Raw genomic sequence first — 23,354 nt, 5'->3', positions numbered from 1 at the left:
TTGTGTATGTTTTGGGGGAAGAATGAAAACTCAGTTAAAGATGTCTCATAATAAACTTTTTTTTTTTTTTTAGCACAGAGCCTTGAAAGAAAGTATTTCCTAATATTCCGAGTAGGAGCTAAGGTCAAAGAATGAGATCATGTAGGACCTTTGGCTTTTATGCTGAGGAAAACTAAGAGCCACTGGAGCATATTATACAGAAAGGTTATGAGACCTTCAATGTTCTGAATGTCTGTGTCCCCTCAAAATTCATATAATGAGACCGCATCAATGTGATGATATTAGGAGTTGGGGCTTTAGGAAAGGTGATTAGATAGTGAGGGCTCTGCCCTCATGATGAGATTAGTGCCCTTATATTAATTAAAGAGACCCCAGAGAGCACTCTTGCCCCTTCTGCCATGTAATCCTTTAAGGATTCAGAGGGAAGGCATTGTCTATGAACCAGGAAGTGGGCCCTCATCAGCCCCAAATCTGTTGTCATCTTGGTCTTGGGCATCCCAGCCATGAGAGCTCTGAGCAATGAATTTCTGTTGTTTATAAGCCACCTAGTTTATGGTATTGTTGTAGCAATCCGAACAGACTAAGAAGGGACTTGTGATATTTTTAAAAGATCACTCTGACTGATATATTCAGAGTTGAACACAGAGGGCAAGGCAGAAGTGGCAAGGACAGTTAGAAGTCCCTTGCAGGGATCCAGATGAGAGAAAATGGCAGTTTAGATGAGGGCAGTGGCACATGGAAGGCAGTGAGGAGTGGGCAATTCTGAATATACTTTGAATGTGGGATTCCTAAAAGACTATATATATATATATATATATATAGAGAGAGAGAGAGAGAGAGAGAGAGGGAAAAAGAGAGAGTATTCAGGATGACTCCAACGCCTCTGCTTGAATAACTGGAGCAATGGAGCTGCCCTAACTAAGATGAGAAAGACTGCAGGGGCTGCAGGTTGGAAAGATCATGAGCTCAGTTTTGTTTATGCCGCATTTGGATGGAAAGTGAGAAAGTGGGGCTATGAGTCTGAAGCTCAAGGAAGTAGTCCATTTGAAGATATAAATGTGGGAGTCGTTAGCCATATAGAATGTATTTAAAGTCATAAAATTGGGAGACTTGAGGAGATCATCAATAACATAAGTTCTTCTGTCTGTTCTTAAAGTACAGAATTTGTCAGTAAATTCCCATTACAACAATTATAAGAGGCACTTACTCAATCTTAGGGGTTTCAGAAGTATAGTATCCCAGTAATCTGGGAACCAGTCAAAGACTACCAAATAAATCTGGGATCACATCAGACTTCACTCCTCATATACAATCCACTAAGCAGTCCTGTGGGTTCTACCACTGTAGCATATAACAAGTCTATCTATTTCTCTGCATCTCTTTTACCACTCCCTAATTCCAAGCCACTATTGTCTCTCATCTGGATTATAGCAATAACTTCCTGTCTTGGTCTTGCTACTTCTACTCTTACCTTGCTGCAGACCATCCTCCACCACAGTGCTCTTTCTAAAACACAGATCAGATTAATCACTTTCTTGCTTGCAATCCTCCAGTGGCTTCCCAGTCCACTTAGAACACAAGCTAAACTCCTTATCAGGGTTTATAAGACCCAACTTAATCTGGCTGCTGATGGCCTCTCTGATTACATCTCCTCACTTGAAAACTCTCTCTGTTTACAATGTTTCAGGTAAACTAGCCTTCTTCTAGTTCCCTGATCATGCCAAGATTGCTGGGAGAAATGCAAGGCATTTGCACTTCTGGTCCCTTTGTCTGGAAAGTCCCATTTCAAATGTTGCTTCCTTAGAAAGTCCTCCTGAAGTTCCTCTTATCTGAGTCCCTATGCCTGAATTTGCATTTGCCCTAGATGATGGCACTGGAACTTACTGGAAAATTTCTGGAAGGCACCACAGGAAGTCCTATTATTAGACTTTGTTACCACTAACTCTGATACTTACCTGTTACCTCATAACACCCAGTCTTCCTTCCTGCCCAGTTCATATGTCAGACTCAAAACATTGAACCATTTATCCATTTAGGGGGACATTTGAGAATAATATTTAGGAATCAAATGATATTCAGGAAGGTCCACTGAATAAAAGTATACATAGCTCAGAAATAATGTCTAAATTTTTTTGAGAAAAAATGCTTGAACGAGTTCATCTTTCCAAAATCCCAGAGCCAGGCCTAAAGGAAGAGTTGTGGTAATGTGGTAAAATACTCCAAGCTTTTCTTTTCAGTTCTGTCTTAGAGGATCTCAGTGTGTGTGGGAATCCCCCCAAGAGGCACAAGGGAGAAAAGAACAAAGGATATTTCAATCAAAAGGAATAAAACTAGCTCATGTTTCTTGGAAGACTTCTTTGCTCTTGGGAAGTAGATAGAGTTGCAGTAAATCATGATGAATCAATCACAAATATTTCTCTCCCTTTTCCCCCAAATCCTACCAAAATGACCAAAAAATAATAAAAATAGGTTATAACCCACAATGACAAAGAGAATTGGAAAAAAGACAATGGTAGAGAAGAGACGTCAAACTCTTTTCAAGATGAAAAGTAAACAGAGGATTGGTAAATAACTTGGCAGAGCTGAGGAAGAGAAGCTGAACCCTAAATGTCCCTGTCAGTGGGGAGAGGGCACTCAGAGTCCAGTTGATTTGGCCCACAAAATTCCTGGGAGACTGAGTGACTGCTGACTCCAGGTGCCAATAAAGGGAGGGATACGGTGTGGCACCGAAAACACGGATTGTTTGAAAGCCTGAAGAAAGCGGGTGATGGGTGCAGTGGCTCACGCCTGTAATCCCAGCACTTTGGGAGGCCAAGGCGGGCGGATCACGAGGTCAGGAGATCGAGACCATCCTGGCTAACACGGAGGAAACCCCATCTCTACTAAAAATACAAAAAACTAGCCGGGCGAGGTGGCGGGCGCCTGTAGTCCCAGCTACTCAGGAGGCTGAGGCAGGAGAAGGGCGTGAACCCAGGAGGTGGAGCTTGCAGTGAGCCAAGATCCGGCCATTGCACTCCAGCCTGGGTGACAGAGCGAGACTCCGTCTCAAAAGAAACAAAAAAAAAGCCTGAAGAAAGCAAGAGCAACTGAACCGCCAAGTATCTTCTTCCATACTATGCTCCTCCCTGTAGAGAGCAGAGGCTTGTTCGCCAGAGAAATTCAATGAAAGAAGCTCCAGTTTGGGGAGAGGAGGCAAAATGGATTGCAGAAGACGGGGGCGGTCAGGTGCCTTCCTTCCCCTTTTCTGTTCCTAGAATACCAGTGGCCATGCTTAAACTCTCCCTTTCCCCCATCACACCCTCGCTCCTGTCTTTGCAGGAGAAGGTAGGATTCTTCTTTCCATACTCTGAATGGTTAAAAAGAAATCTCCAGATTCCAGCTTCTAGGGATTCTCTAATAAAATGAAGCCTCAGGAGTTGACTGGGCAGTGAAATCCATTAATCAACAAACCCCTTCCCCCGACCAAAGCATCCAACATTAAAGACAGAGAAGCCAAAACAGCAACAGAAAAAAAAAAAAAAAAAAAAAAAAACGGGAACCAACGGCAATTCAGGGAACAGAGGGAAAGATGTGAGATATGAGGATGTATTACATTCCTGAAAAAAGAACAGAAGACTACAAGAAAGGAATATCTGGATGAAAAACATGCTCTTGGAATTAAAAATATTAATATGATAGTAAAAGATGCAGTAGAAGGGCTGGAATATAAACTTAAGCAAATCTCTTAGTAAATGCATCCTAATGAAAAAGAAAATCTGGGAGAGAAAATATCCAAATTCGAGAGATCTAAAATCTTTCTATTTATTATTTATTTATTTATTTATTTATTTTTCATACAGAGTCTTGCTCTGTTGCTAAGGCTGGAGTGCAGTGGCACGATTATAGCTTACTGCAGCCTCGATCTCCCAGGCTTAAGTGATCCTCCAGCTTCAGTCTACTGGGTAACTGCAACTACAGGCACGCACCACCATGCCTGGCTAATTTTTTTATTTTTATTCTTGTAGAGACAGAGTCTCACTATGTTGCCAGGCTGGCCGAGAACTCCTGAGCTCAAGTCTCTTTCTGCCTCGGCCTCCCAAAGTGCTGGGATTACAGGTGTGAGCCACTACACTTGGCCTTAAAATCTTAGCAATAGGAGTTCTCATAATAGAGAAGAAATTATTAAATAATTAATAGAAAATTTCTCAGAACCAAAGGACAGCGACTCCAAACTAGAAGAGCCTATAGGGTGTTAAGCACAATGAATCCATATATAGTTACACACACACACACTCTCTCTCTCTCTCTCTCATCATGAACTTCCAGAATACCAGGAATAAAGAGAAGATCCTAAGAGCATTCCAAAAGAATAAATAGCAATGGAAATCAATATTAAGCTAAATTTTCAGTCACTATAACAGGAAGTTAGCAGACAGTATCTGCAAATGATCAATTATGGTATCATGTGCAGTGCACTCAATATGTACATGCTATTTTAAATAGCAGAAGCAGCTAGAAGTGCTGAAAGTGGCTCCTTCTTGTGAATGGGTCTAGGGGGTGGAGAAGAATGTGGCCAGAGATTGCTGTTGTTGAAATAAGCTTTTTAGAATGATTTGATAATTTTTGACTATCAACATATGTCAGTTTGATACGAATAAAATTTTAAGGAGTGTAAAAGCAGATGAGAGACTCTGAGACATGATTTTCCAGGGAGTAGACATGTAAAAGTCAGATGTGGAAAGAAAGAAGTGCTACTAGTCGGGAGTATATTCAGGAGGAATGAGTCTCTCAGTTTTCCTCCCTGCTCCAAAATTCTGCCCGTAGCCTCCTGGGCCACTGACGTAAGGTGATTTTTCATGCCATCATTTGCTATATAACATGCACTCTAATATACACCCTGCTTGCTAGATGAGGTTGTAAGGAGAGAATCAGGACATAAGGAAGATCTCCAGTCCTAACAATAGTATAGGTCAGAGGAGGAGGAGGAGGCAGGGGAAGCAGTTCAGAGAAAGGTCTGAATATTACAGGAGTGAGAACAAATCAGTCAGTCAGTGACTACAGTTACCCCTGAAGGTTATCTCCCCAAGTCCGCCATCACGGAGGGAGGCCTCCCTCTGTCTCATGGCTAGAAGCATCATTTACCAAATCCTAGCCATCCTTTCAAAATAATCTGGAAAAGCCTATGAATCGTATAGAAGATAAATCTCCTTATTTCATGGCCATGCTGTGCTTTCCATAAAAAACGTGGTCCCAATTCTCCACCTGAGTCCCCTGCTTCACTCCTCTCCAAACGACATTGGCTCTTGTTAAAACTCTGATCCATGGTCAAAGGACAAAGATTTGCCACTCTGGAGGAAATTCTTTTCAAAAGGCTTTGAAGGCAATTCCAAAGAAGAACTTTCTATGGCCACATTGTTGGAATCAGTGTGCAGCCTTCCAGGGTGACTGCCCTAAAGGGCAGCACTAATTCTGGCTTTGAAGTGTTTCTACGCTTGTTAAAAAGTCAGCCTTCTTACTTTCAAGTCCTAGCTCACAGTGTGAAAGTGTTTTCCTAAAACCTCCATAAATTCTTCTTTCCCTTTGATACTCGCGAATCCACCATTTTCTCCACTACACAAACTCAGAGACATGTTTGTGGAAAAAGGGGGAGGGAAGGCAATTCCTCTGGTTCCTTTCTAGATAATACGACTCCTCGAACATGCTTCCTGATGTCTTGCTAGGTGGGAGTTCTTAGAACTGAGTCTGATGTGACGTTTGACTGATGTTCATACTCCCCCTCCCCAAAATGATAAATGGCTTGAAAACCACAGAAGCCATCCATCTCCTTGCTATGGGGAATAATCCTGAGCTGCTCTATTTCCACCCTTGGTAGAGGTAAAAGGCTCAGTGGCAGCTGTATTTTGCTGAAGAGGAGCCTTCTTCTCCTCTATTGCAAAGGTCACCCTATCATTTAGGGGAATGATCTGGAAGGGAGAGAAGATGGTGAAGACCCATTTTTGACTCAGTTGTATTTGGTTTCAGTCCATTACCCAACAAACCCAGGGGTGCATCCTGAAACACCTGGTAAAAGTCATCAAGGCCAGACATTTGAGAAGAGGTGGAGCTCTGGGCCCCTGCGTCAAGTTGCCAACAAGTAACTCTGGTTATCTCTAAATAGTCATGCCTCTAAATTCCAATTCTGACTACAGCACAGATCTCTGTGAGGTGAGTCACAGCTGCCAGGTAAGGACTGTACATAGAGTCGATGCTCTGTTTGTCCACATGGTTTGGGATTTAAAAGAAAAATCTTTTCAACTAGAAATTCCCTTATATTTGAAAAGGTAGAAAGCATCTGGGTGGGTGGATGTGTCTGACAAAGAGACAGAGAGAGTGAGAGGAGAGAGCACACAAAATAGGAAAAAGGGAGAGATAGAGAGAAGGGGCTTCTCTCTGAAAACTTCATCAGTACACCAAACACTCTGCCACAATAGCTACCACATGGCTCAGCCCTTGCCCTTCACCCTCACTGCCAGGTATTGTTGGGTGAAATCACAGGAGCCCTAACCCTGCCTCTGGGAGCGGGGCAGGGGGCAGGGCTGGGTAGACTATAATGAGATGATTTTAAAGCCCTGTTAACTTTTTCCGTTTTAACTGATATTTCTGGATGAGGCACCAGCTCTCTTGGGAGGCCAGTTCTAAGGCATTCCAAGGAACCCAAAGCCAACTATAAAAGTCTAGCTCAGGACAGAGCTGCTGGGGAAAGAGTTGCACTTGAATCTCTACTTATTCCAAGTCTAGATTCAGAAGGCCACAATTAGGGGAGAAGGCTGCCTCTTTCCTTCCCAGTCCCACAAAGAATACATGGAATGACTTCAGAATTCCCTCTACCTCTTACGATCTAAGAATCAGAATTTCTTGCTTATTATTACAGAGGAACGTTAATATCCAAATGAAGGCTCAGAGGGGTTGAGTAAATGCCCAAGAATCGCATGGCCAAGAAGCAGTAGAGTTGACCTGCAGAGGCAGGAGCAGCTCTGGTGGATACCAAGCCCATGTTTTTCTCCCCCGTGTGCAGTGCATTAGCACAGGACAAGTCTTTGAGGCTGCAAAATGAACGAGATCTAGTCCCCCCGCAGGAGCTCAGATAGAGGCAAAGGCTTAGAGTATCTTAGGGAGTTGTAGTTCTACTTCCATTAGAGGCTCATCTTGGCCTGGAGCACAGTCTTCAGTGAAAGACTCTCCTTATACCTCAGAGTTTACACTTATGAAATGAGGAATAATGCCTACTGTCAATTAAAATGTACCTTTCAATATGCTCAAAAATTTGCAAAATATTCTATGGCCCTTAGCACTACATGAATACAAAGTGTCACTCCTATTATTAATGGATAATCGCTACCACTATAAGAACATTTGAGTCTGATGCTCTGTACATTAATGAAATGAATTTGCTTGGTAAGTAAGGTGACCTTATACCAGCTCCCACAGCACAAACTGACAGGGGCTGACGTAACCAGATACAAAAAGATTTTGAAGTCTTGATTCCAGTTTGAGTTATGCTAACATAATAGGAAAAGGCCAAGCTGAATTATAAGAAAAATGGGAATGGGGTAGAAGTAAAATCCTGGTACCAAAATATAGGGTTAGGAGAAATACAAGGGTAACAATTACTGGGTGAAAGAAAGCATCCAACCCTTTAGCCATATTGTTTTTCATCTCCTGATCTGAATTCACACAGCAGGGTTACACGGCTGCTCAACAGCTGCCCAGCTTCATCCCAAGGCAGGTAAAACTACTACTGGGCAAGAGCGTGCATTGAACAAAGTCAACAAGCTCCATGCCTGCCTCCCACGGGAGACTGCAGACGTCAGAGGGGGCTCTGGCTTAGCGTGCCATAAGGAGGGCTGTGCAGAAAGAGACTCTGGTCAGGGCTCTGTAAAGCCCTGTGGAGTCTGTGGGGAACAATAAGAATGCAGAATATAAATGTAAGCTGCAGGCTGATGGGCCCATTAGGAATTAGGGCAGTCTTTGAAAGGAATCTGCAGAGATGATGCAAAACACCAAGCATGTGACCCAAATCATGGCAGGGCATATTGGAGGGAGAGGGGAATGGGAATGAGACATTTTCTAATCTGATTAGTCTGAAGTTTCCCCTGAGTGTGGAGAAGGGTCACTGCACAATTAGAGGCAAAGTTAGACTGAACATGGTCTGCTTAGCAGCTGAGCGGGATGACCTCCTCAAAGCTAAGCTGGGCTTGGAGACAGATGTGTTCAGAGACTGAGACGACTTCGAAGCAAGTTCTGAAACAATCTTTTTGCATTTAATGTCAAATCGTAAAGGCAAAGACAAAACAGTCTGCTGAGAGAATGAGAGGATGATGACTTGGTGGCCTCAGCACTGGATAAGAAACGTGTAGGTCCTCCAGAGGCCAGGCTCCCACATTACTGGACTTTCCAGGACAACTCATCCTCAAGGCCATCACAAGATAATCTAATAAACATCCACAGCTTCCTGACTAGAAGACAGCTTAATGTGTGAAAGGCATTCAGATCCAATTGTTGAAAAACATGGCTTCCTCTACATAGAAAGACACAGGTTTCTTCCAGTTCATTTCTAAGTACGAGTGTGTGGTCTATGGTCCCTGACTTAAATTTCTCTCCTAGTCCTCAATCAATTCTTTGCACGAGGTACTGTGCTGGGTATTTTATGTATGTTATCTCAATTAATCTTCCTAACCACTAGGAAATAGGTACTGTTATCTCATTCGAGAGATAAGGAATCTGAGGTTCAGGCAGGTCAAAACCCTTGCACAAGATCACACAGCTAATAAGTGGACTCAAAGAATTTAAGAGATGGGAGTGGAAGAAGGGGGTAAAATTGTCAGGATGTGACAACCCATTGGTTATTTATAGGTGGTAAATCAAACAGAAGCAGTGTCTGCATCTGAATGAATCAAAGTTCAAGTCACAACTCTTCATTACAAGGTAAGGGATAAAGAGACACATAAATAGTGCTGTGAGAATTCTTAGGAGGAGATAATCATTCTGATGATCAGCCAAACAAATGCAACAGAGCTTCATGGACATGGTGCCACTTGAAATGGGTCTTGAAGAGCAAGCTTTCAGCAAGTGAAAACCATTGGGAGCTATTGCCTACTGAAGAAATAGCAAGAGAAAAGGCCAGAGGGAAAAAAAAAAAAAAAAAAAAAAAAAAAAGGGAGCCAGGGAAGGCAGGAGGTATATGTATAAAACGCTAAACGGCCCATGTGGTTACACTACTGGGAACAGGAAGGGGAGTTTTGGGGGTGGGGGATGATAACTGTGAAGAACTCTGAGTCCAAGGCCTGCCTACTTCATCTCAGTTCCTTTACAGCAGGATCCCTCACACGGCTGCTAGCAAATAAAAGCAAATAGGGTTAAACAAAAACAAAATCAAAACAAAACCAATAGAGCTGATAATCTAGAAAATTATTCCAGGTCGATTCAATGCACACACACATCCAACTAGATTTGCCCTCTTCTGGGTTTCCCTCCTGACACCTTGGACCCTAGTTCTCTGACATAGAATTTGGCTTTATCTGTTCCTTTGGTTTCTCCTTTTGTCTCAAACAAGGACTCCCCACTTCAGACCCTATTTGAGAACAATGCTCCAACTGTCAACCCGAAGCCCCACTATGGAGAAGGAGCTTAATTCAAAGTTAAAGAGATGGTCCTTCCTTAGAAAGCAAAGAGACACCACAGAAGGTTTGTGAGTAAAAGTGCAATATGATGTCACGTATTTTTGCTCTTAGAAGGTATTTAGCTGCTACATGTAAAGGTGAATTTAAACATTTAGAGACTGGTGGATGAAAGACCAATGTGGTGGCACTGCAGTCTTTAAGAAGCAATGTGGGTCAGAACAAGAATGATGATAGTGGAAATGGAGAGGAGAGAGTAGACGCAGGCAGTAAGGAAGAGGTAGAACTGTCAAGACATTCTAATCTACTGGCTATTTGTAGACAGTAACTCAAAATAATTAGAAGCAGAGGATGTGCCTTTGAAAAGTTCAGGATTCAAATCACAGCTCTTCTTCTTCCACACTATGTGACTTTGGGCAAAAAACCTCGTCTCTCTAAACCTCAGCATCCTTATGTATGAGATACGAAGGATAACAGTTCCGACCTCACCAAGCTGTACTCAAAAAGTAAATGAGATAATGTATCCAAAACCATGATCACAATGCCTAGAACACAGTCAAAAATGTCAGAATTATCAAGATATATAAGTCAGAGGAGGAGCTAGAGTGAGTGATGCTATAGGACGCATAAGAGGTGGCTGGAGTCTAGGTGGCTGAGAGGGACGTGCCAGGAAATCAAAAGTCAGGTTCAACAGTAGAATTGATGTGTTTTAGAAAGCAGTTCGCCATGCTCTCCTTTTATAGCATCATAATCTCTACGTTTTACATCTGGTGCTCTATCAGGACAGAGCCCCATGCTAATAACCCTAGGTTCTCTTACTGCATGTCTGTAGCTATCAGGAACTGCTGCTTTGAAAAACTTGCCCTGAATTTTACATCTAATGTCCTCCTAACCAACAAAGTTGTGTATTTCATTTTGCCCCAGGAATCTGTGGATATATAAGTGTGTATTCATGTTAAAAAGATAAAACAATAATTTGTAATAGGTTCTCTAACATTCAAAATCAAGACAAACTTTTCCTTCAGTAACACTTAAATGGAGGTAGGTCACCAATAATATAATCAAAACAGTTAAGGGTAAATCAAGGATAATTAAAGGGAGATGTAAAACCAGGAATGGTCCCCCAAATAAAACTATGCAGGCCAATCCCTATCAAGAGTGGAACTCTAACTTACCTTGACAATAAGGATTCTAGAAGATCATCACTCAGAGGTAATCTGGAGGATTTGCACAGCCTTTTAATGTCTTTGGTGGGTAATACATTTCTTCTGCATTAAAACAGAGTAAATGAGCTTTCATATACCTTGTATACCTTTAGTAACAATTATATATTATAGGAAAGAAAATACATTTGTGATGTTTCCTGAGAATGTACACATGGAAGTATGAAAATTGGCATTGGAATTCACAATAAGGAAGAACAGTCATATTTCATTTCATCAACTTTTTCTATTTCAGAGGCCACCAGATTCCATCCTTACAAAGGCTTTTCCTTCAAGATGCAGATTCTTGGTTGGTGACAGTACAGCCTATTAAGGCTGCAGCCACAAGTGTTGCTCTAAGTAATTGATCTGCATTCTTGACCACTAGTCAAAAATGGTTCTGATATTTGAAAACATCTCTTAATTTGACAGGCATCTAGAGCCTCCAACACAAGTATGATATGACTTGAGGGTGTTTTTCTGTTCTTTTCCTTGGACCCAAAACCTTATAACCTGGAAGCCCCAGCTGGGGCCTCAATATTCACTTCAATTTTTTCAGATGCTAGCAGTTTTCTCTAGAGCAGCCCAACAGTCATTTTCTCCAGTCTTCTGGGGGCAAAGAAATGCTTGTCCAATGTTCTCATTCAGCCAACACTTTTCCAGGGCATCAGGCAAAATTAGAACCAACAGGAAAGAAAGTTGGCTCTTTTCTTTGCAATGGGAATGTTTATATCTAGAATGAAAGCTTGTTGGATCTGGAAGAACCTCAGGTTATCTGGTCAAGCAGCCCCATTGTTCCCAAGAAGTGTTCCTTGAATGAAGGAGGGCCACACTTCTCACTCTGGGGAAGGGGCACCACTAGGGTGGAAGGCAGGGCCAGGGCCATGCAAAACTCAGGTCACACATCTTCTAGGAAGCTTGGGGAAGCTTAAAGAGTCAAGGAAAAATACCATCTTTATAAAAACTCAAAGAGGATGCATTATGGATTAATAAAAAAATGTTTATTTCTAAGACAAACTATGGGACCTGCACAGATATTCAGGGTATGCAGTTAGCCACTTGGGTGCAGACTTCAAGTTTGGGGATAAGGAAAGAGGTCACAAGGAAGAGAGATGGCAGTGGTGTGCAGCATAAGGATTAAAAGCTAGAGTGATAACTAAGATTTTTCTAATTCTAGATGAAATCAGTAAATTTATATTTCTCCCCCACTGTATCAGGTCTGTAAGATGAATAAAAAAAAAATTAAGATGTTTGCATCCAGTTGTATATAACAATGACTTAATGAAGCTCAACATGCAGACAATCAACGTATAAGAAATAGCTTATGCTGAGCTTCATTATTTTCAAGAAGAAATAATTTCAAAGAAATTCTACAGAATGTTTGCTTGAAAATTCCATTTTCTGTTTATTATAAAAGTTACATGTATAAATCCCCATCAGTAATAAAATAATGTAAAAAGATCACAACTCAAATTAACCCTTCTAACATTTTGATTTACTATGCTTCAGTTGAAAGCTTCTAGAAACAAATGAAAAGAACATGCAAGGGAGAGGCCTACTCTTTCAAAGGTACAGGGCCTCTCCTATTCCATCAACAAGACCAGCCTGGCCAACATGGTGAAACCCTGTCTCTACTAAAAATACAAAAAAAAAAAAAAATTAGCTGGGTGTGGCGGTACAAGCCTGTAGTCCCAACTACTCAGGAGGCTGAGGCAGGAGAATCTCTTGAACCTGGGAGGTGGAGGTTGTAGTGAGCCGAGGTCATGCCACTGCACTCTAGCCTGGGCGACAGAACCAGATGCCATATTACACACACACACACACACACACACACACACACACACACACACAAAGCTCACCATCACTGGGAAATATCTGTACCCAAATACTTCTCCGAAAATGATTTAAGGTGTCTGTGCTAAATAGTAGAGTATGAGTATGATGACACATGTCAATTTCTTTTTGCCCTTTTTGATAAAATAGAAATTCCTTGGCCGGGCGCGGTGGCTCAAGCCTGTAATCCCAGCACTTTGGGAGGCCGAGACGGGCGGATCACGAGGTCAGGAGATCGAGACCATCCTGGCTAACACAGTGAAACCCCGTCTCTACTAAAAAATACAAAAAAACTTAGCCGGGCGAGGTGGCAGGCGCCTGTAGTCCCAGCTACTCGGGAGGCTGAGGCAGGAGAATGACATGAACCCGGAAGGCGGAGCTTGCAGTGAGCTGAGATCCGGCCACTGCACTCCAGCCTGGGTGACACAGCGAGACTCCGTCTCAAAAAAAAAAAAAAAAAAAAAAAGAAATTCCTTCATTACTCAGGTTCACAGAAATGTAAATGATTAGAATCAATAAAACAAAAGCTTACTTTTCTCGATCTTCATACACACAGGAATAAATGAAACTGTCGAAATTCTCAAACATATTTTTCTTGAACTTTTCGTGGGCCAGTGCGATTAAGAAATCCACATCTGAATAGGTGTCCTCAGGTGCACGGTAGTGACGTACAATGGTTACAAATTCTTGCTCTGAGAGGTTTCCAACAGTAAAAGACATCAATATGTCTCTGTAATAAAAAGGGAAAAACATTTATAAGCTGATACATAAGAATACAGTATTTTACCTCTCCTTCTATTTAAAAGATCCAAATTCTATTTTATAAAACTTTTACCAACTGTACAGAGGTCAGGTGATTTTTTTAAACTTAATTTCTCTACTTAATTTGGGAGCAGCAGGAAGGCACCAATGCCAGAATGGAAAATCATAGGCACTGTAGCTTATAAATAAAAATGGCATTTTGCCCAGAGTCAAACACCTACCAAATAACAGCCTGCAACCAGGAAGTAAATTTTTAAAGGCCTTGAATGGTCAAAAAACCTGTCACCAAGTACATGACTTTATTCAATGCCTATTAATCTTCCTTACACAAAATAGTAACAGGCTTGCGTTTCTGGTTTCCTGGGACATAAGATTTGTTAAGTTAATAAATTAGAAAGGTGTTTTGGGATAGGGAAAGCAATCATGCACATTTCTGTAATAAAAAGTAAAAATGGACACACCCTAGCAGTGAGAAAAAGAAAAAAAAATGAAACGTTAAAAGACCTATGTGAGCATACAGCTATCTGCATCTTTAGAAGGCAAATGATACTGAGATTATTAGGTAGAGCTTAAAAAACTAAATAACAACATACCAATGAAGAAGACTCGAGGCCTAACAAATTGGCTGAATTGTTTTCAATGTAACTCTGTGTGAAAGCCATAAACTATGCAGCATACATCAGAAAGAATTACATCAAAACGATTAAAATGCAAAATGTTATGCTGTTACAGGAATAAGCTTCCACTGTCTAGAAAATTTATTTACTGGAAATAATTCAGTTTCTAAGAATCCTGAATAAACAAGGGAATAGAAAATTTTATTTGGCCTTCTGCTAGAAAGAGGTCTTTCAGAATAAATGCTTTCAGTTCTTTCAGGTATTTCTGGACATTATCATTTAATAATTCTAGATTCTCCTAGTCAAGAATTTCCATAGAGTCTAGGAAAGCCTACAGCAATGATGTTGACCTATCTAAAGGAAATTCATTTCATCTACATCTACTTCTCAAGTTTCCTCGGTTGTTTTGTTTTGTTTAAATTTGGTTTTGCTTTTGTATTTTTAATGAGAAATGAATGCAAAATCCAACCAAGATGATCCCAGAATTTCAGCAAGTCAGGTCAGACAACCAATTAGTAATATTGGCAGGAGGCTCCCTATATGGAAAACACTGTAAAAGGCTCTCTGGCATTTTAACTTTTCCGAGTCTGTTATCTATTTGCACTGTCCAAGCATATAGAAGAACTTTCAAAGCCAGAAACTGGTAGGGCCACTTAAATAAACAGTAATAGCAATAACTTCTGCCATTTGTTGAGTACTAACTGTGTGCCAGGTCCTGTGCTAGCAGGGACTTCTGACATCTAGCCTAGGAGGTGGTGCTACTATTATCCCCACTGTACAGATGTGAACTGAGGCAGAGAAATGTTAAGTAACTTGCCTAATGTCACAAAAGCCAGAATGTGAACCCATGTAGTCTGGCTCTAAAGCCCATGTTCTTGCATACTACTCTCTCCCTCTTCTGTTGGGACACAGAAGGTGGAGAGAACTGATGGAGTGGGGCTCAGTCAGGAAATCTGCCTAAAGGCAGTGGGGTTTAAGCTGATTTTTTATGAACCTTTATTGCCTTTATTGTCCATCATCTCTGCTTTGAGGGCTATCACTAACCATTATTTAAAAACTAAGAGAAAATAATTTCAGAAAACCTGAGTCACCAACTATCACTGACAGAGGGCTAAGTAACCACAAAAGAGCCACTCCAAGTAAAGCCCCTGGCTCCTCTACAACACTGGTCAAGAAATAGTCATGCCATGTGTGTAAAATGGAACACTACACCATCATTAAAAGTATGATGTTTGGGGCCAGGTGTGGTGGCTCATGCTCATAATCCCAGCACTTAGGGAGGCCAAGATGGGCAGATCGCCTGAGGTCAGGAGTTCGAGACCAGCCTGGCCAACGTGGTGAAACCCCATCTCTACTAAAAATACAAAAATTAGCTGGGCGTGGTGGCGCACACCTATAATCCCAGCTACTCGGGAGGCTGAGGCACGAGAATCATTTGAACCCAAGAGGCAGAGGTTGTGGTAGCTGAGATTATGCCGCTGCACTCCAGCCTGGGTGACAGAGTAAGACTCTGTCTCAAAAAAGAAAAATAAATAAATAAAAATAAAAAAGAAGATTATAGAAGAATATATCTAAAAGTTAAAAAAAAAAAGTTATGATGTCTGGGAGGCTGAGGCAGGAGGATTGCTTCAATCCAGCAGTTTGAGGCTGCAATGAGCTCTGACCATGCCACTGTACTCCAGCCTGGACAACATAGTGAGAACCCATCTCTACCAAAAAAAAAAAAAAAAAAAAAAAAGCTGGGCATGGTGGCATGCACCTATAATCCCAGCTACTTGGGAAGCTGAGGCAGGAGGATCACTTGAAGTTAGGAGTTTGAGGCTGCAGTGAGCTATGATCATACTGCTGCACTCCAGCATGAGTGACAGACCAAGACCCCACCTCTAAAAAAAGAAAAGTATGGTATTGATTGATATTTATTGGTATGATAGATGTCCATGCTATGTTGATAAATGTAGTATGATCCCAGTGAAAAATCAAAATACAGGTGCACATATGGTCATAGAAATAAGACCAGAAGGATGCATGCCAAAACATCAATAGTATTATCCTGAATGGCTGAGATGTCTTTTTAAAACAAAACGTATTTCCATTTTTTTCTGAATTTTTGTAATAATCAAATATTATTTTCATTGTCTAAATGAAAAAAAAAAAAAAACATTTGAAAGCATTTCCTTTTGAGAGTAGAATATGGCGTGAAGAAGAGAAAGTGGCATGCTCCCAAGGACAAGGAAAAAGAACATGTGAAGCAATAACTAGAAACTTTCCATACATCTTTCACTAAACTTATTATAGCACCACCAGAACATAAAAGTTTATTTTCCTTTTCATTGGATAAACTGAAATTATCCTGGTTTCACTGCAGTTAAAATTTATATCTGCTGGGTTTCTGTATGCTTGGGTTTTAAACAGCTCAGTATTCCAGTTTTACATGGCGTTACATGAGAGTTTCAAACAAGCTGCGCTATACTTGAAACTGCTGACAGCCCTGCAGGGCATCAGGGGCTCCTGGAGCGGCTGCCTGTGTGGCTGCTGTGCCCACGTGAGGCAGGTTCCTGCACCAGGGATCTCAATCAGGATGTACAAGCCTCACCTTGCAGACCTCAGATGGCTGTCGCCACTCTGCCCTGCATTTGACACATGTGTGTTTTTCAGGATTCACCCTGCCCTGTTAAACTTTAGTAGGATTCACAAAGAATTAAAAATCAAAAGTCACACATTCCATTTTTTATTGTAGTAAAATACACATAGCATAAAATTTCCCATTTGTGACATTTAGTATATTCACAATGTTGTACAACCACCACCTCTATCTAGTTCTGAAACATTTCCATCACCCCAAATAAACCTCATACCCATTGAGCAACCACACCTCTTTCCTCCCTCCTTCCTAATCCTCCTCCCTATCCAGAAACCACTAATCTGCTATCTCTACAGATTTGCCAGATTCTGGATATTTTATATAAATGGAATTATGTAATATGTATTCTTTTGTGATTGGGTTCTCTCAGCACATTTTCAAAGTTCATCCATGTTGTAGCATGTATCAGGACTTCATCATTTTTCGCTGCTGAATTCTTATTCATTGTACTATCATACTATTGTTCATTGTATGAATGTGCCATACTTTGTTTATCCACTCATACGTACATGGACATGTGGGTTGTTGCCACCTTTGGCTGTTGTGAATAGTGCTGCTATGAACATCTGTGTACAAGTTTTTGTGTAAACCCCTGTTTTCAATTCTTTGGGTTACATATACCAAGGAGTGAAACTCCTGAGTCACAGGTAAGTCTGTTTAACCTATTGTGGCACTGCCAAACTGCTTTCTGAACACTCTATTTTTGCTTAGCAGCAGCCACAAAAACATAGGTCCAACTTCCATCAAGCATAGCCCTTCCTCACCTAAAAACGTCATACTGAACTTGAAATAAGATCTGATAGCAAAATCTGATCTCAGTACTTCTTGACCAATCATTTCAGGGAAATAAAAATGTATTTTAAAAGGCAGTTGTGATTGTATTGATCTTGTGTCCTGTGATTATTATTACTAATCTTGAAGATTTAGATAGCAAGTTACCTTTGCCTTTAGCCAACACTGTACTACATTCCTGGAACTAATATTTTAATACAGTATAAGAGTATAATATCACAGTATTATTTAGTTAATCTTATAAGGGATGCTGCCATGATTTTCTCTTGGCTTTTGTAACTAAAGTCATAAGACTCAAAAAAATGCCAAGATGCTCTAGGGTATTGAGAATTCTATGCAGAATTCTGAAACATGAAACGCTAAACAGCTTTATAAGACATAATTCCATTAAAGTCATCCAGTAAAATGGTGAATCAAAACTTCCTTTTAAAGCTCTGAATCTCAGGGTATTTTCTTACTTGTTGAATCATTAAAGTTTAAGCAATGTCTTTCAAATAAACTAAAAAAAAAATTAGTTTTAGCATAAACAAGGGCTCAAGAGCCTAAGCCTTCAGACCCTAAGGCATACAGCAAAATCTAGTTGAGCCTAAATTAAACCAAGCAGCAGTTTTGGCGACAATTAGGTAGCACCCTTTCTCATTACTTTCAATTTGATATTCATCAAATAAAATGTGTTTTGCTTCCTGTAATCAGAAGCTGTGCACACCTGCTCATATTCTACCCTCCCTCAGGCTTTCCCTTACACTTGTGGGCCTAAGCTGCCCATACAAAACAGAAACCCTTGCTGTATTGTCACTTATATTCCAGCATGTCATACTGTGGTTTTGTTCATTGTTGAATCTGTGGCTAGAGGATTGCCAGACAGTAGAGGGTGGTAGAGATAGCTGGTAGAATATGTGTCAGAGGAAGGAGAGATGGGAAAATACATCACAGAGAGTCCAATACAAATGTCTGACCAAACAGGTTTTGCTACAGGCCTAACCAGAGTCTAATGCCATGTACAAAGCTCTTCAACTCCACTGGAGAACAAGGCCATTACAGATGGCCACTTCACGTCCAGAGAGTGCAGTTATAGACTTGTGGTATAAGTGGTTTCTTCTGGAGTTATGCAACATGGTGACCTCACAAGACAGACCAAGGAATTCCACAGAAAAGGAGAAAAAAAGGGGTCACTGCAGACTATCAGAAAACTATCTACTCCAGCTGAGGTCACAAGCTTGTTTCCAACCAGGAGGCAGTGTGGTTTAGTGGAAAAAGTGTGAGTTTTCAAATTACATTGACTTGTATTAAAATTCCAGTCCCACTAATTCACCAGTAAATGGGAACTGTGGTAAACTACTCAACTTCTCTGAACCTCAGTTCCTTACCTGTGAAATGGGACAAGACCACTTGTGAAATAGAATTTTATTTTCCTATAGAAGCCAGGATGATATGTTAAAACAGAAGTCAGACCATGTTCTTTGCCTATTCAAAACCCTGTGAGGGCTGGCCGTCTCTCTCAAAGTAGAACTCAAAGGCCTCATGATGGCTTACAAGGCCTGACATGATTGGCCCCTCCTCTGCTGTCGCTAGGAACTCATCCTCTACAACTCTTCCCATCCTTCCCTCTATACCTGCCTAAAACAAGCCAGGCACATTTCAACTTCAGAGCCTTTGTACTTGCTGTTCTCTCTACCTGGAATGGAATGTTCTTCCCCAAGACAGTCACATAGGCTATTCCTTCACCTCCTGTAGGGCATCTTATCTTGTTAGATGTCAGTTTCTCTGTGAGGCGCTCTCTGGCCAACCTTCTTAAAAGTGTGACCCCTGGCGGGGCATGGTGGCTCATGCCTGTAATCCCAGCACTTTGGGAGGCCAAGGTGGGCAGATCACCTGAGGTCAGGGGTTCAAGATCAGTCTGGCCAACATGGTGAAACCCTGTCTCTACAAAAATTAGCCAGGCGTGGTGGTGCACGCCTGTACCCCAGCTACTCGGGAGACTGAGGCAGAAGAATTGCTTGAACCTGGAAGGCAGAGGTTGCAGTGAGCTGAGATTGCACCATTGCCCTCCAGCCTGGGCAATAAGAGTGAAACTGCATCTCAAAAAAAATAATAATAATAAAAACAATAAAAAGTGTGACCCCTTCCTCCACAACTCTGGCACTTCCTAATCCGTTTCCTGCTTTCTTTTCCTCAGTGTCATTCATCACACTCTAACGGTATATAATTACTTATTTTGAAGATAGTCTTTATCTCCCTCCCACCCCCACTGGAGTGTAAGATCCACAGAGAGCAGTGGTTTTTGTCTATTTTGTTCATTGTTGAATCTGTGACACCTTAAATAGCCCCTGGCACATAGTAAGCTCTCTATAACAAATAGTCTGATGAAGAAATGAAAAATGAGGATTAAGTTAGCAAGATATAAAAAGCATTCCGCATAGTACCTTGAACTATGAATGCTCAATAAATGATAGCAATTTTTATTATTCTCATCATCTCACAATGGAGATAATTTCAAGTTGTGTTAAACTGAAAGCACTACTTCTCTTAAGTAAGTTTATCTTGGAGAAATGTGAAATGCTTTTGATGATTCTGAAACCTTACAATCTATCTGCAGGATATAAAATGAAAATGGCATGCTTGTTTTAAACAGTCATATTCAGGAGTAAGTCTAAAGTACTAAAAAATAAACTCCAGGTATGCCTCCTTTTATACAATGAATAGATCTGAAATGCTCCATAAATACTTAATTTTTAGAAATTGAATTAGATGCCCTCTTTCACTCTCTATTACATATAAAGATGTGCTATCTTTATCTTGGTCATTTTAAATTGGCAATGGCATCTAACATCTTAGCTTTAAATTCCTCTAATTTCTGTCACGTTCTTAATGACAAGCAAGCACACTGAACCCTGAAAGAAATAATAAATCCTTTTTTTTTTAAGAGGCAGGGTCTTACTCTGCACCCAGGCTGGAGTGCAGTGGTGTGATCATGGCTCACTGCAACCACGGACTCCTGGACTCAAGCAATCCTCCCATCTTAGCCTCCCAAGTAGCTAGCTTCACAGGTGTGCACTACCACGCTTGGCTAATTTTTAAACTTTCTTGTAGAGATGGGGTCTTGCTATGTTGCCGAGGTTGGTCTCCTAGGCTCAAGTGATCCTCTCACTTTGGCCTCCCAAAGTGCTGGGGTTACAGGTGTGAGCCACTGTGCCCAGTTTAAAGAAATCCTTTTGAAACTAAATAACATTTACATACTATAAATAATAACAGCCAAATTCATCTGCCTTGTAAATTGAGTTTTTGATATATTTTCTCAAAGAGAAGTAAGTACATCTGCAGTGAAAATCATTGACCCTGTTGTCTTATTCCAAATAAATATAAGCAGCTTCATGTTTTCTCTGTATTACTGTTCTAATCTTCATTTCACATCAACTATAATACTATGGTTTTTCCTGTTTTGACATGTAGTGGAATGTACATGGTAATTTTAATTTATTTAGTTTGAAATTCAGTATGTCTTGGTACACTCGACTTCAGGCCTATTTAAGTGTAGCCAAACAAAATGAGATATTTTCATGCAGTTAAGAGTAATTGCTGTATACCATTAACAGTCTATTCTTCACAGAAGTATAATTTTAGAAATCCTTTAAAATGTTCATCTATAATTCTTCCATGATTTGGTACAATATGCATTTAAACAAGCTAAAGCAACAGTGGGCTTTTTAGTTTTGTTTTTTAAATTGTGTCAACATTTTTGGTAACTGGTAACAGCAAATGAAGTCTCAATACTGGTGCTTACCATGCAAGGTAAGCAGAAGGAGTGAATATTAATTTCATTTACAAGCAGAGTTCTTCGTTTACTACCACTGCCTTTGCATTAATACCCACTTTACGTTCAGGGATTATTTGTCTCCAAGCAAACCCCACTTCTTTGGCTTTTTGTTTTTCACTGTCTCTCACTTGGCTACCAGATGGTTTAGAGGCCTACAAGATCATGGTGAGCTCTGTGACAATTGGAGGGCCTTGTGTGATGAAGGGTGCCCCCAGCTAAACCCACAGGTTAGCTGATCATACAACAGGTGAATACAAAACACGGTCCGTGCTCTATTGGTGCTTATAATCAATTTAGTAATTCAAGATTTACTCACATCAAATAATTATCGGTAATATAATCAGATTCTTAAATCTTTTTGAACACACACTTTAATAAAATTTGGGCCAGGCACGGAGCTTCTTAACTGTAATTCTAGCAACTCGGGAGGCCAAAGTGGGAAGGTGACTTGAAGCCAAGAGTTCAAGGCCAGCCTGGGAAGCCTAATGAGACTCCATTTCTACCAAAAAAATTAAAAAATTAACCAGGCATGGTAGCACGTGCCTGTAATCCCAGCTACTTGGGAGGCTGAGGTGGGAGGATCATTTGAGCCAAGGAGGTCAAAGTTGCAGTGAGCTATGATCATTCTGCTGTACACCAGCCTGAGTGACAGAGCAAGACCATGTCTCAAAGGAAAACAAAATGTGTATATATATATACAGGCTTTACTCCATTATAAAAGTAATACATTTCCAATTATAGAGAATTTGGATAATATGTAAAAGAAAGGATAAAAAGAAAAGAAAAACCATACACACCCCTGCCACCCAAATACAACCAAGTAAACATCCTGGTACACTCCTCTGCAGTCTCTTTACTATGCATGGGCATTTGTCTTTTTCTTAATAGGTGTGAACATATTTTCATCTTTTTCACTTAACTAATACATTTCCATGTTATTACAGACTATTCTGAAACCAAAATGCTAAACCATACTTCTGTTACTGGATATTACATGGTTTTTTTCCCAAATTTTTATACAAATAATGCCATAATGAGCATCTATATGCATAAACATCTGTCTGTATTTACAATTATTCCCTTCGGATGGTGTTCCAGAAGTACAATTAGTGAGGCAAAACAAAGGAACATTTGACCAGTTAGGCAACATAGCAAGACCCCATCTCTACAGAAATTTTAAAAAATTAGCTTGGCATTGTGGTGTGTGCCTAGGGTCCCAGCTACTTGGGAGACTGAGAGGCCAGGAGGATAGCTTGAGTCCAGGAGTTTGAGGCTTCAGTGAGCTATGATGGTATCACTGCACTCCAGCCTGGGTGACAGAGTGAGAAAGTGTCTCAAAAAAGAAAAGTAAAATAACAATTAAAAAGACTGTAATCCCAGCACTTTGGGAGGCCGAGGCAGGCAGATCACAAGGCCAGGAGATCGAGACCATCCCGGCTAACACGATGAAACCCTATCTCTACTAAAATACAAAAATTAAATGGCTATGGAGCGGGCAGCACCTGTAGTCCCAGGCCACCAGGAGGGTCAGCGCAGAGAATGGCGAACCCAGGAGGCGCGCGGATTTGCAGTGAGCCGATCGCTACCATGGGGCAAACAGATTTATATCCATCTCAAAAAAAAAAAAAAATTAAAAAGAAAGTAACACTTTAAAAGGTGTTGACACAGTAATTAAGTTGTTTTATCTCCCATCAACAGCAATGATGAAGAGTCCTCAGCAATGGAATATCCTTCGCAAGAAAGTGTTTCCTGTCGCAAATATGGAGACGAAGTAAAAGAAAAAAAGCGGTAGAAATTTTTTTCTTTCTTTCTTTAACAGAGTCTCGCTCTGTCACTCAGGCTGGAGTGGAGTGGTGCGATCACAGATCATTGCAACCTCTCCCTCCTGGGATCAAGTGAAGCCCCACCAGTTCTTCCCATCTGGGGGCTGTAGGCTCATGCCTCTTTTTGTGAGACATTTTGGTTGGCTTTTTTAGCCCCAGAAGGCTCTGTCCCTGGCTCAAGCCATCTGCCTGTCTCAGCCTCCCCAACACTGGGATTATAGGCATGAACCACCAT

The 23,354-nt window shown here is 40.8% G+C and overlaps 1 protein-coding gene across 2 annotated transcripts in view; it reads right to left on the bottom strand.

Annotated features, from left to right (window-relative positions):
* Window positions 1-23,354, bottom strand: part of EFHC2 (EF-hand domain containing 2) — a 196,014-nt gene that overhangs the window by 19,573 nt on the left and 153,087 nt on the right. Inside the window, exons 12-13 of one of the 2 annotated variants that reach the window (XM_009197435.3) lie at window positions 13,203-13,400; window positions 10,811-10,903 (exon numbers count right to left, since the gene is read on the bottom strand). In XM_009197435.3, coding sequence (XP_009195699.2) covers window positions 10,811-10,903; window positions 13,203-13,400 — 291 coding nt within the window. Of the gene's footprint in view, window positions 1-10,810; window positions 10,904-13,202; window positions 13,401-23,354 lie in introns of those variants that run through there. The other variant, XR_004180866.1, reaches the window with a different exon arrangement.

Source organism: Papio anubis, chromosome X, assembly GCF_008728515.1.
Source record: "Papio anubis isolate 15944 chromosome X, Panubis1.0, whole genome shotgun sequence".
Lineage (NCBI taxonomy): Eukaryota > Metazoa > Chordata > Mammalia > Primates > Cercopithecidae > Papio > Papio anubis.
Note: the sequence above shows the minus strand (reverse complement) of the source record. Positions and strands in the feature narration are given on the sequence as shown.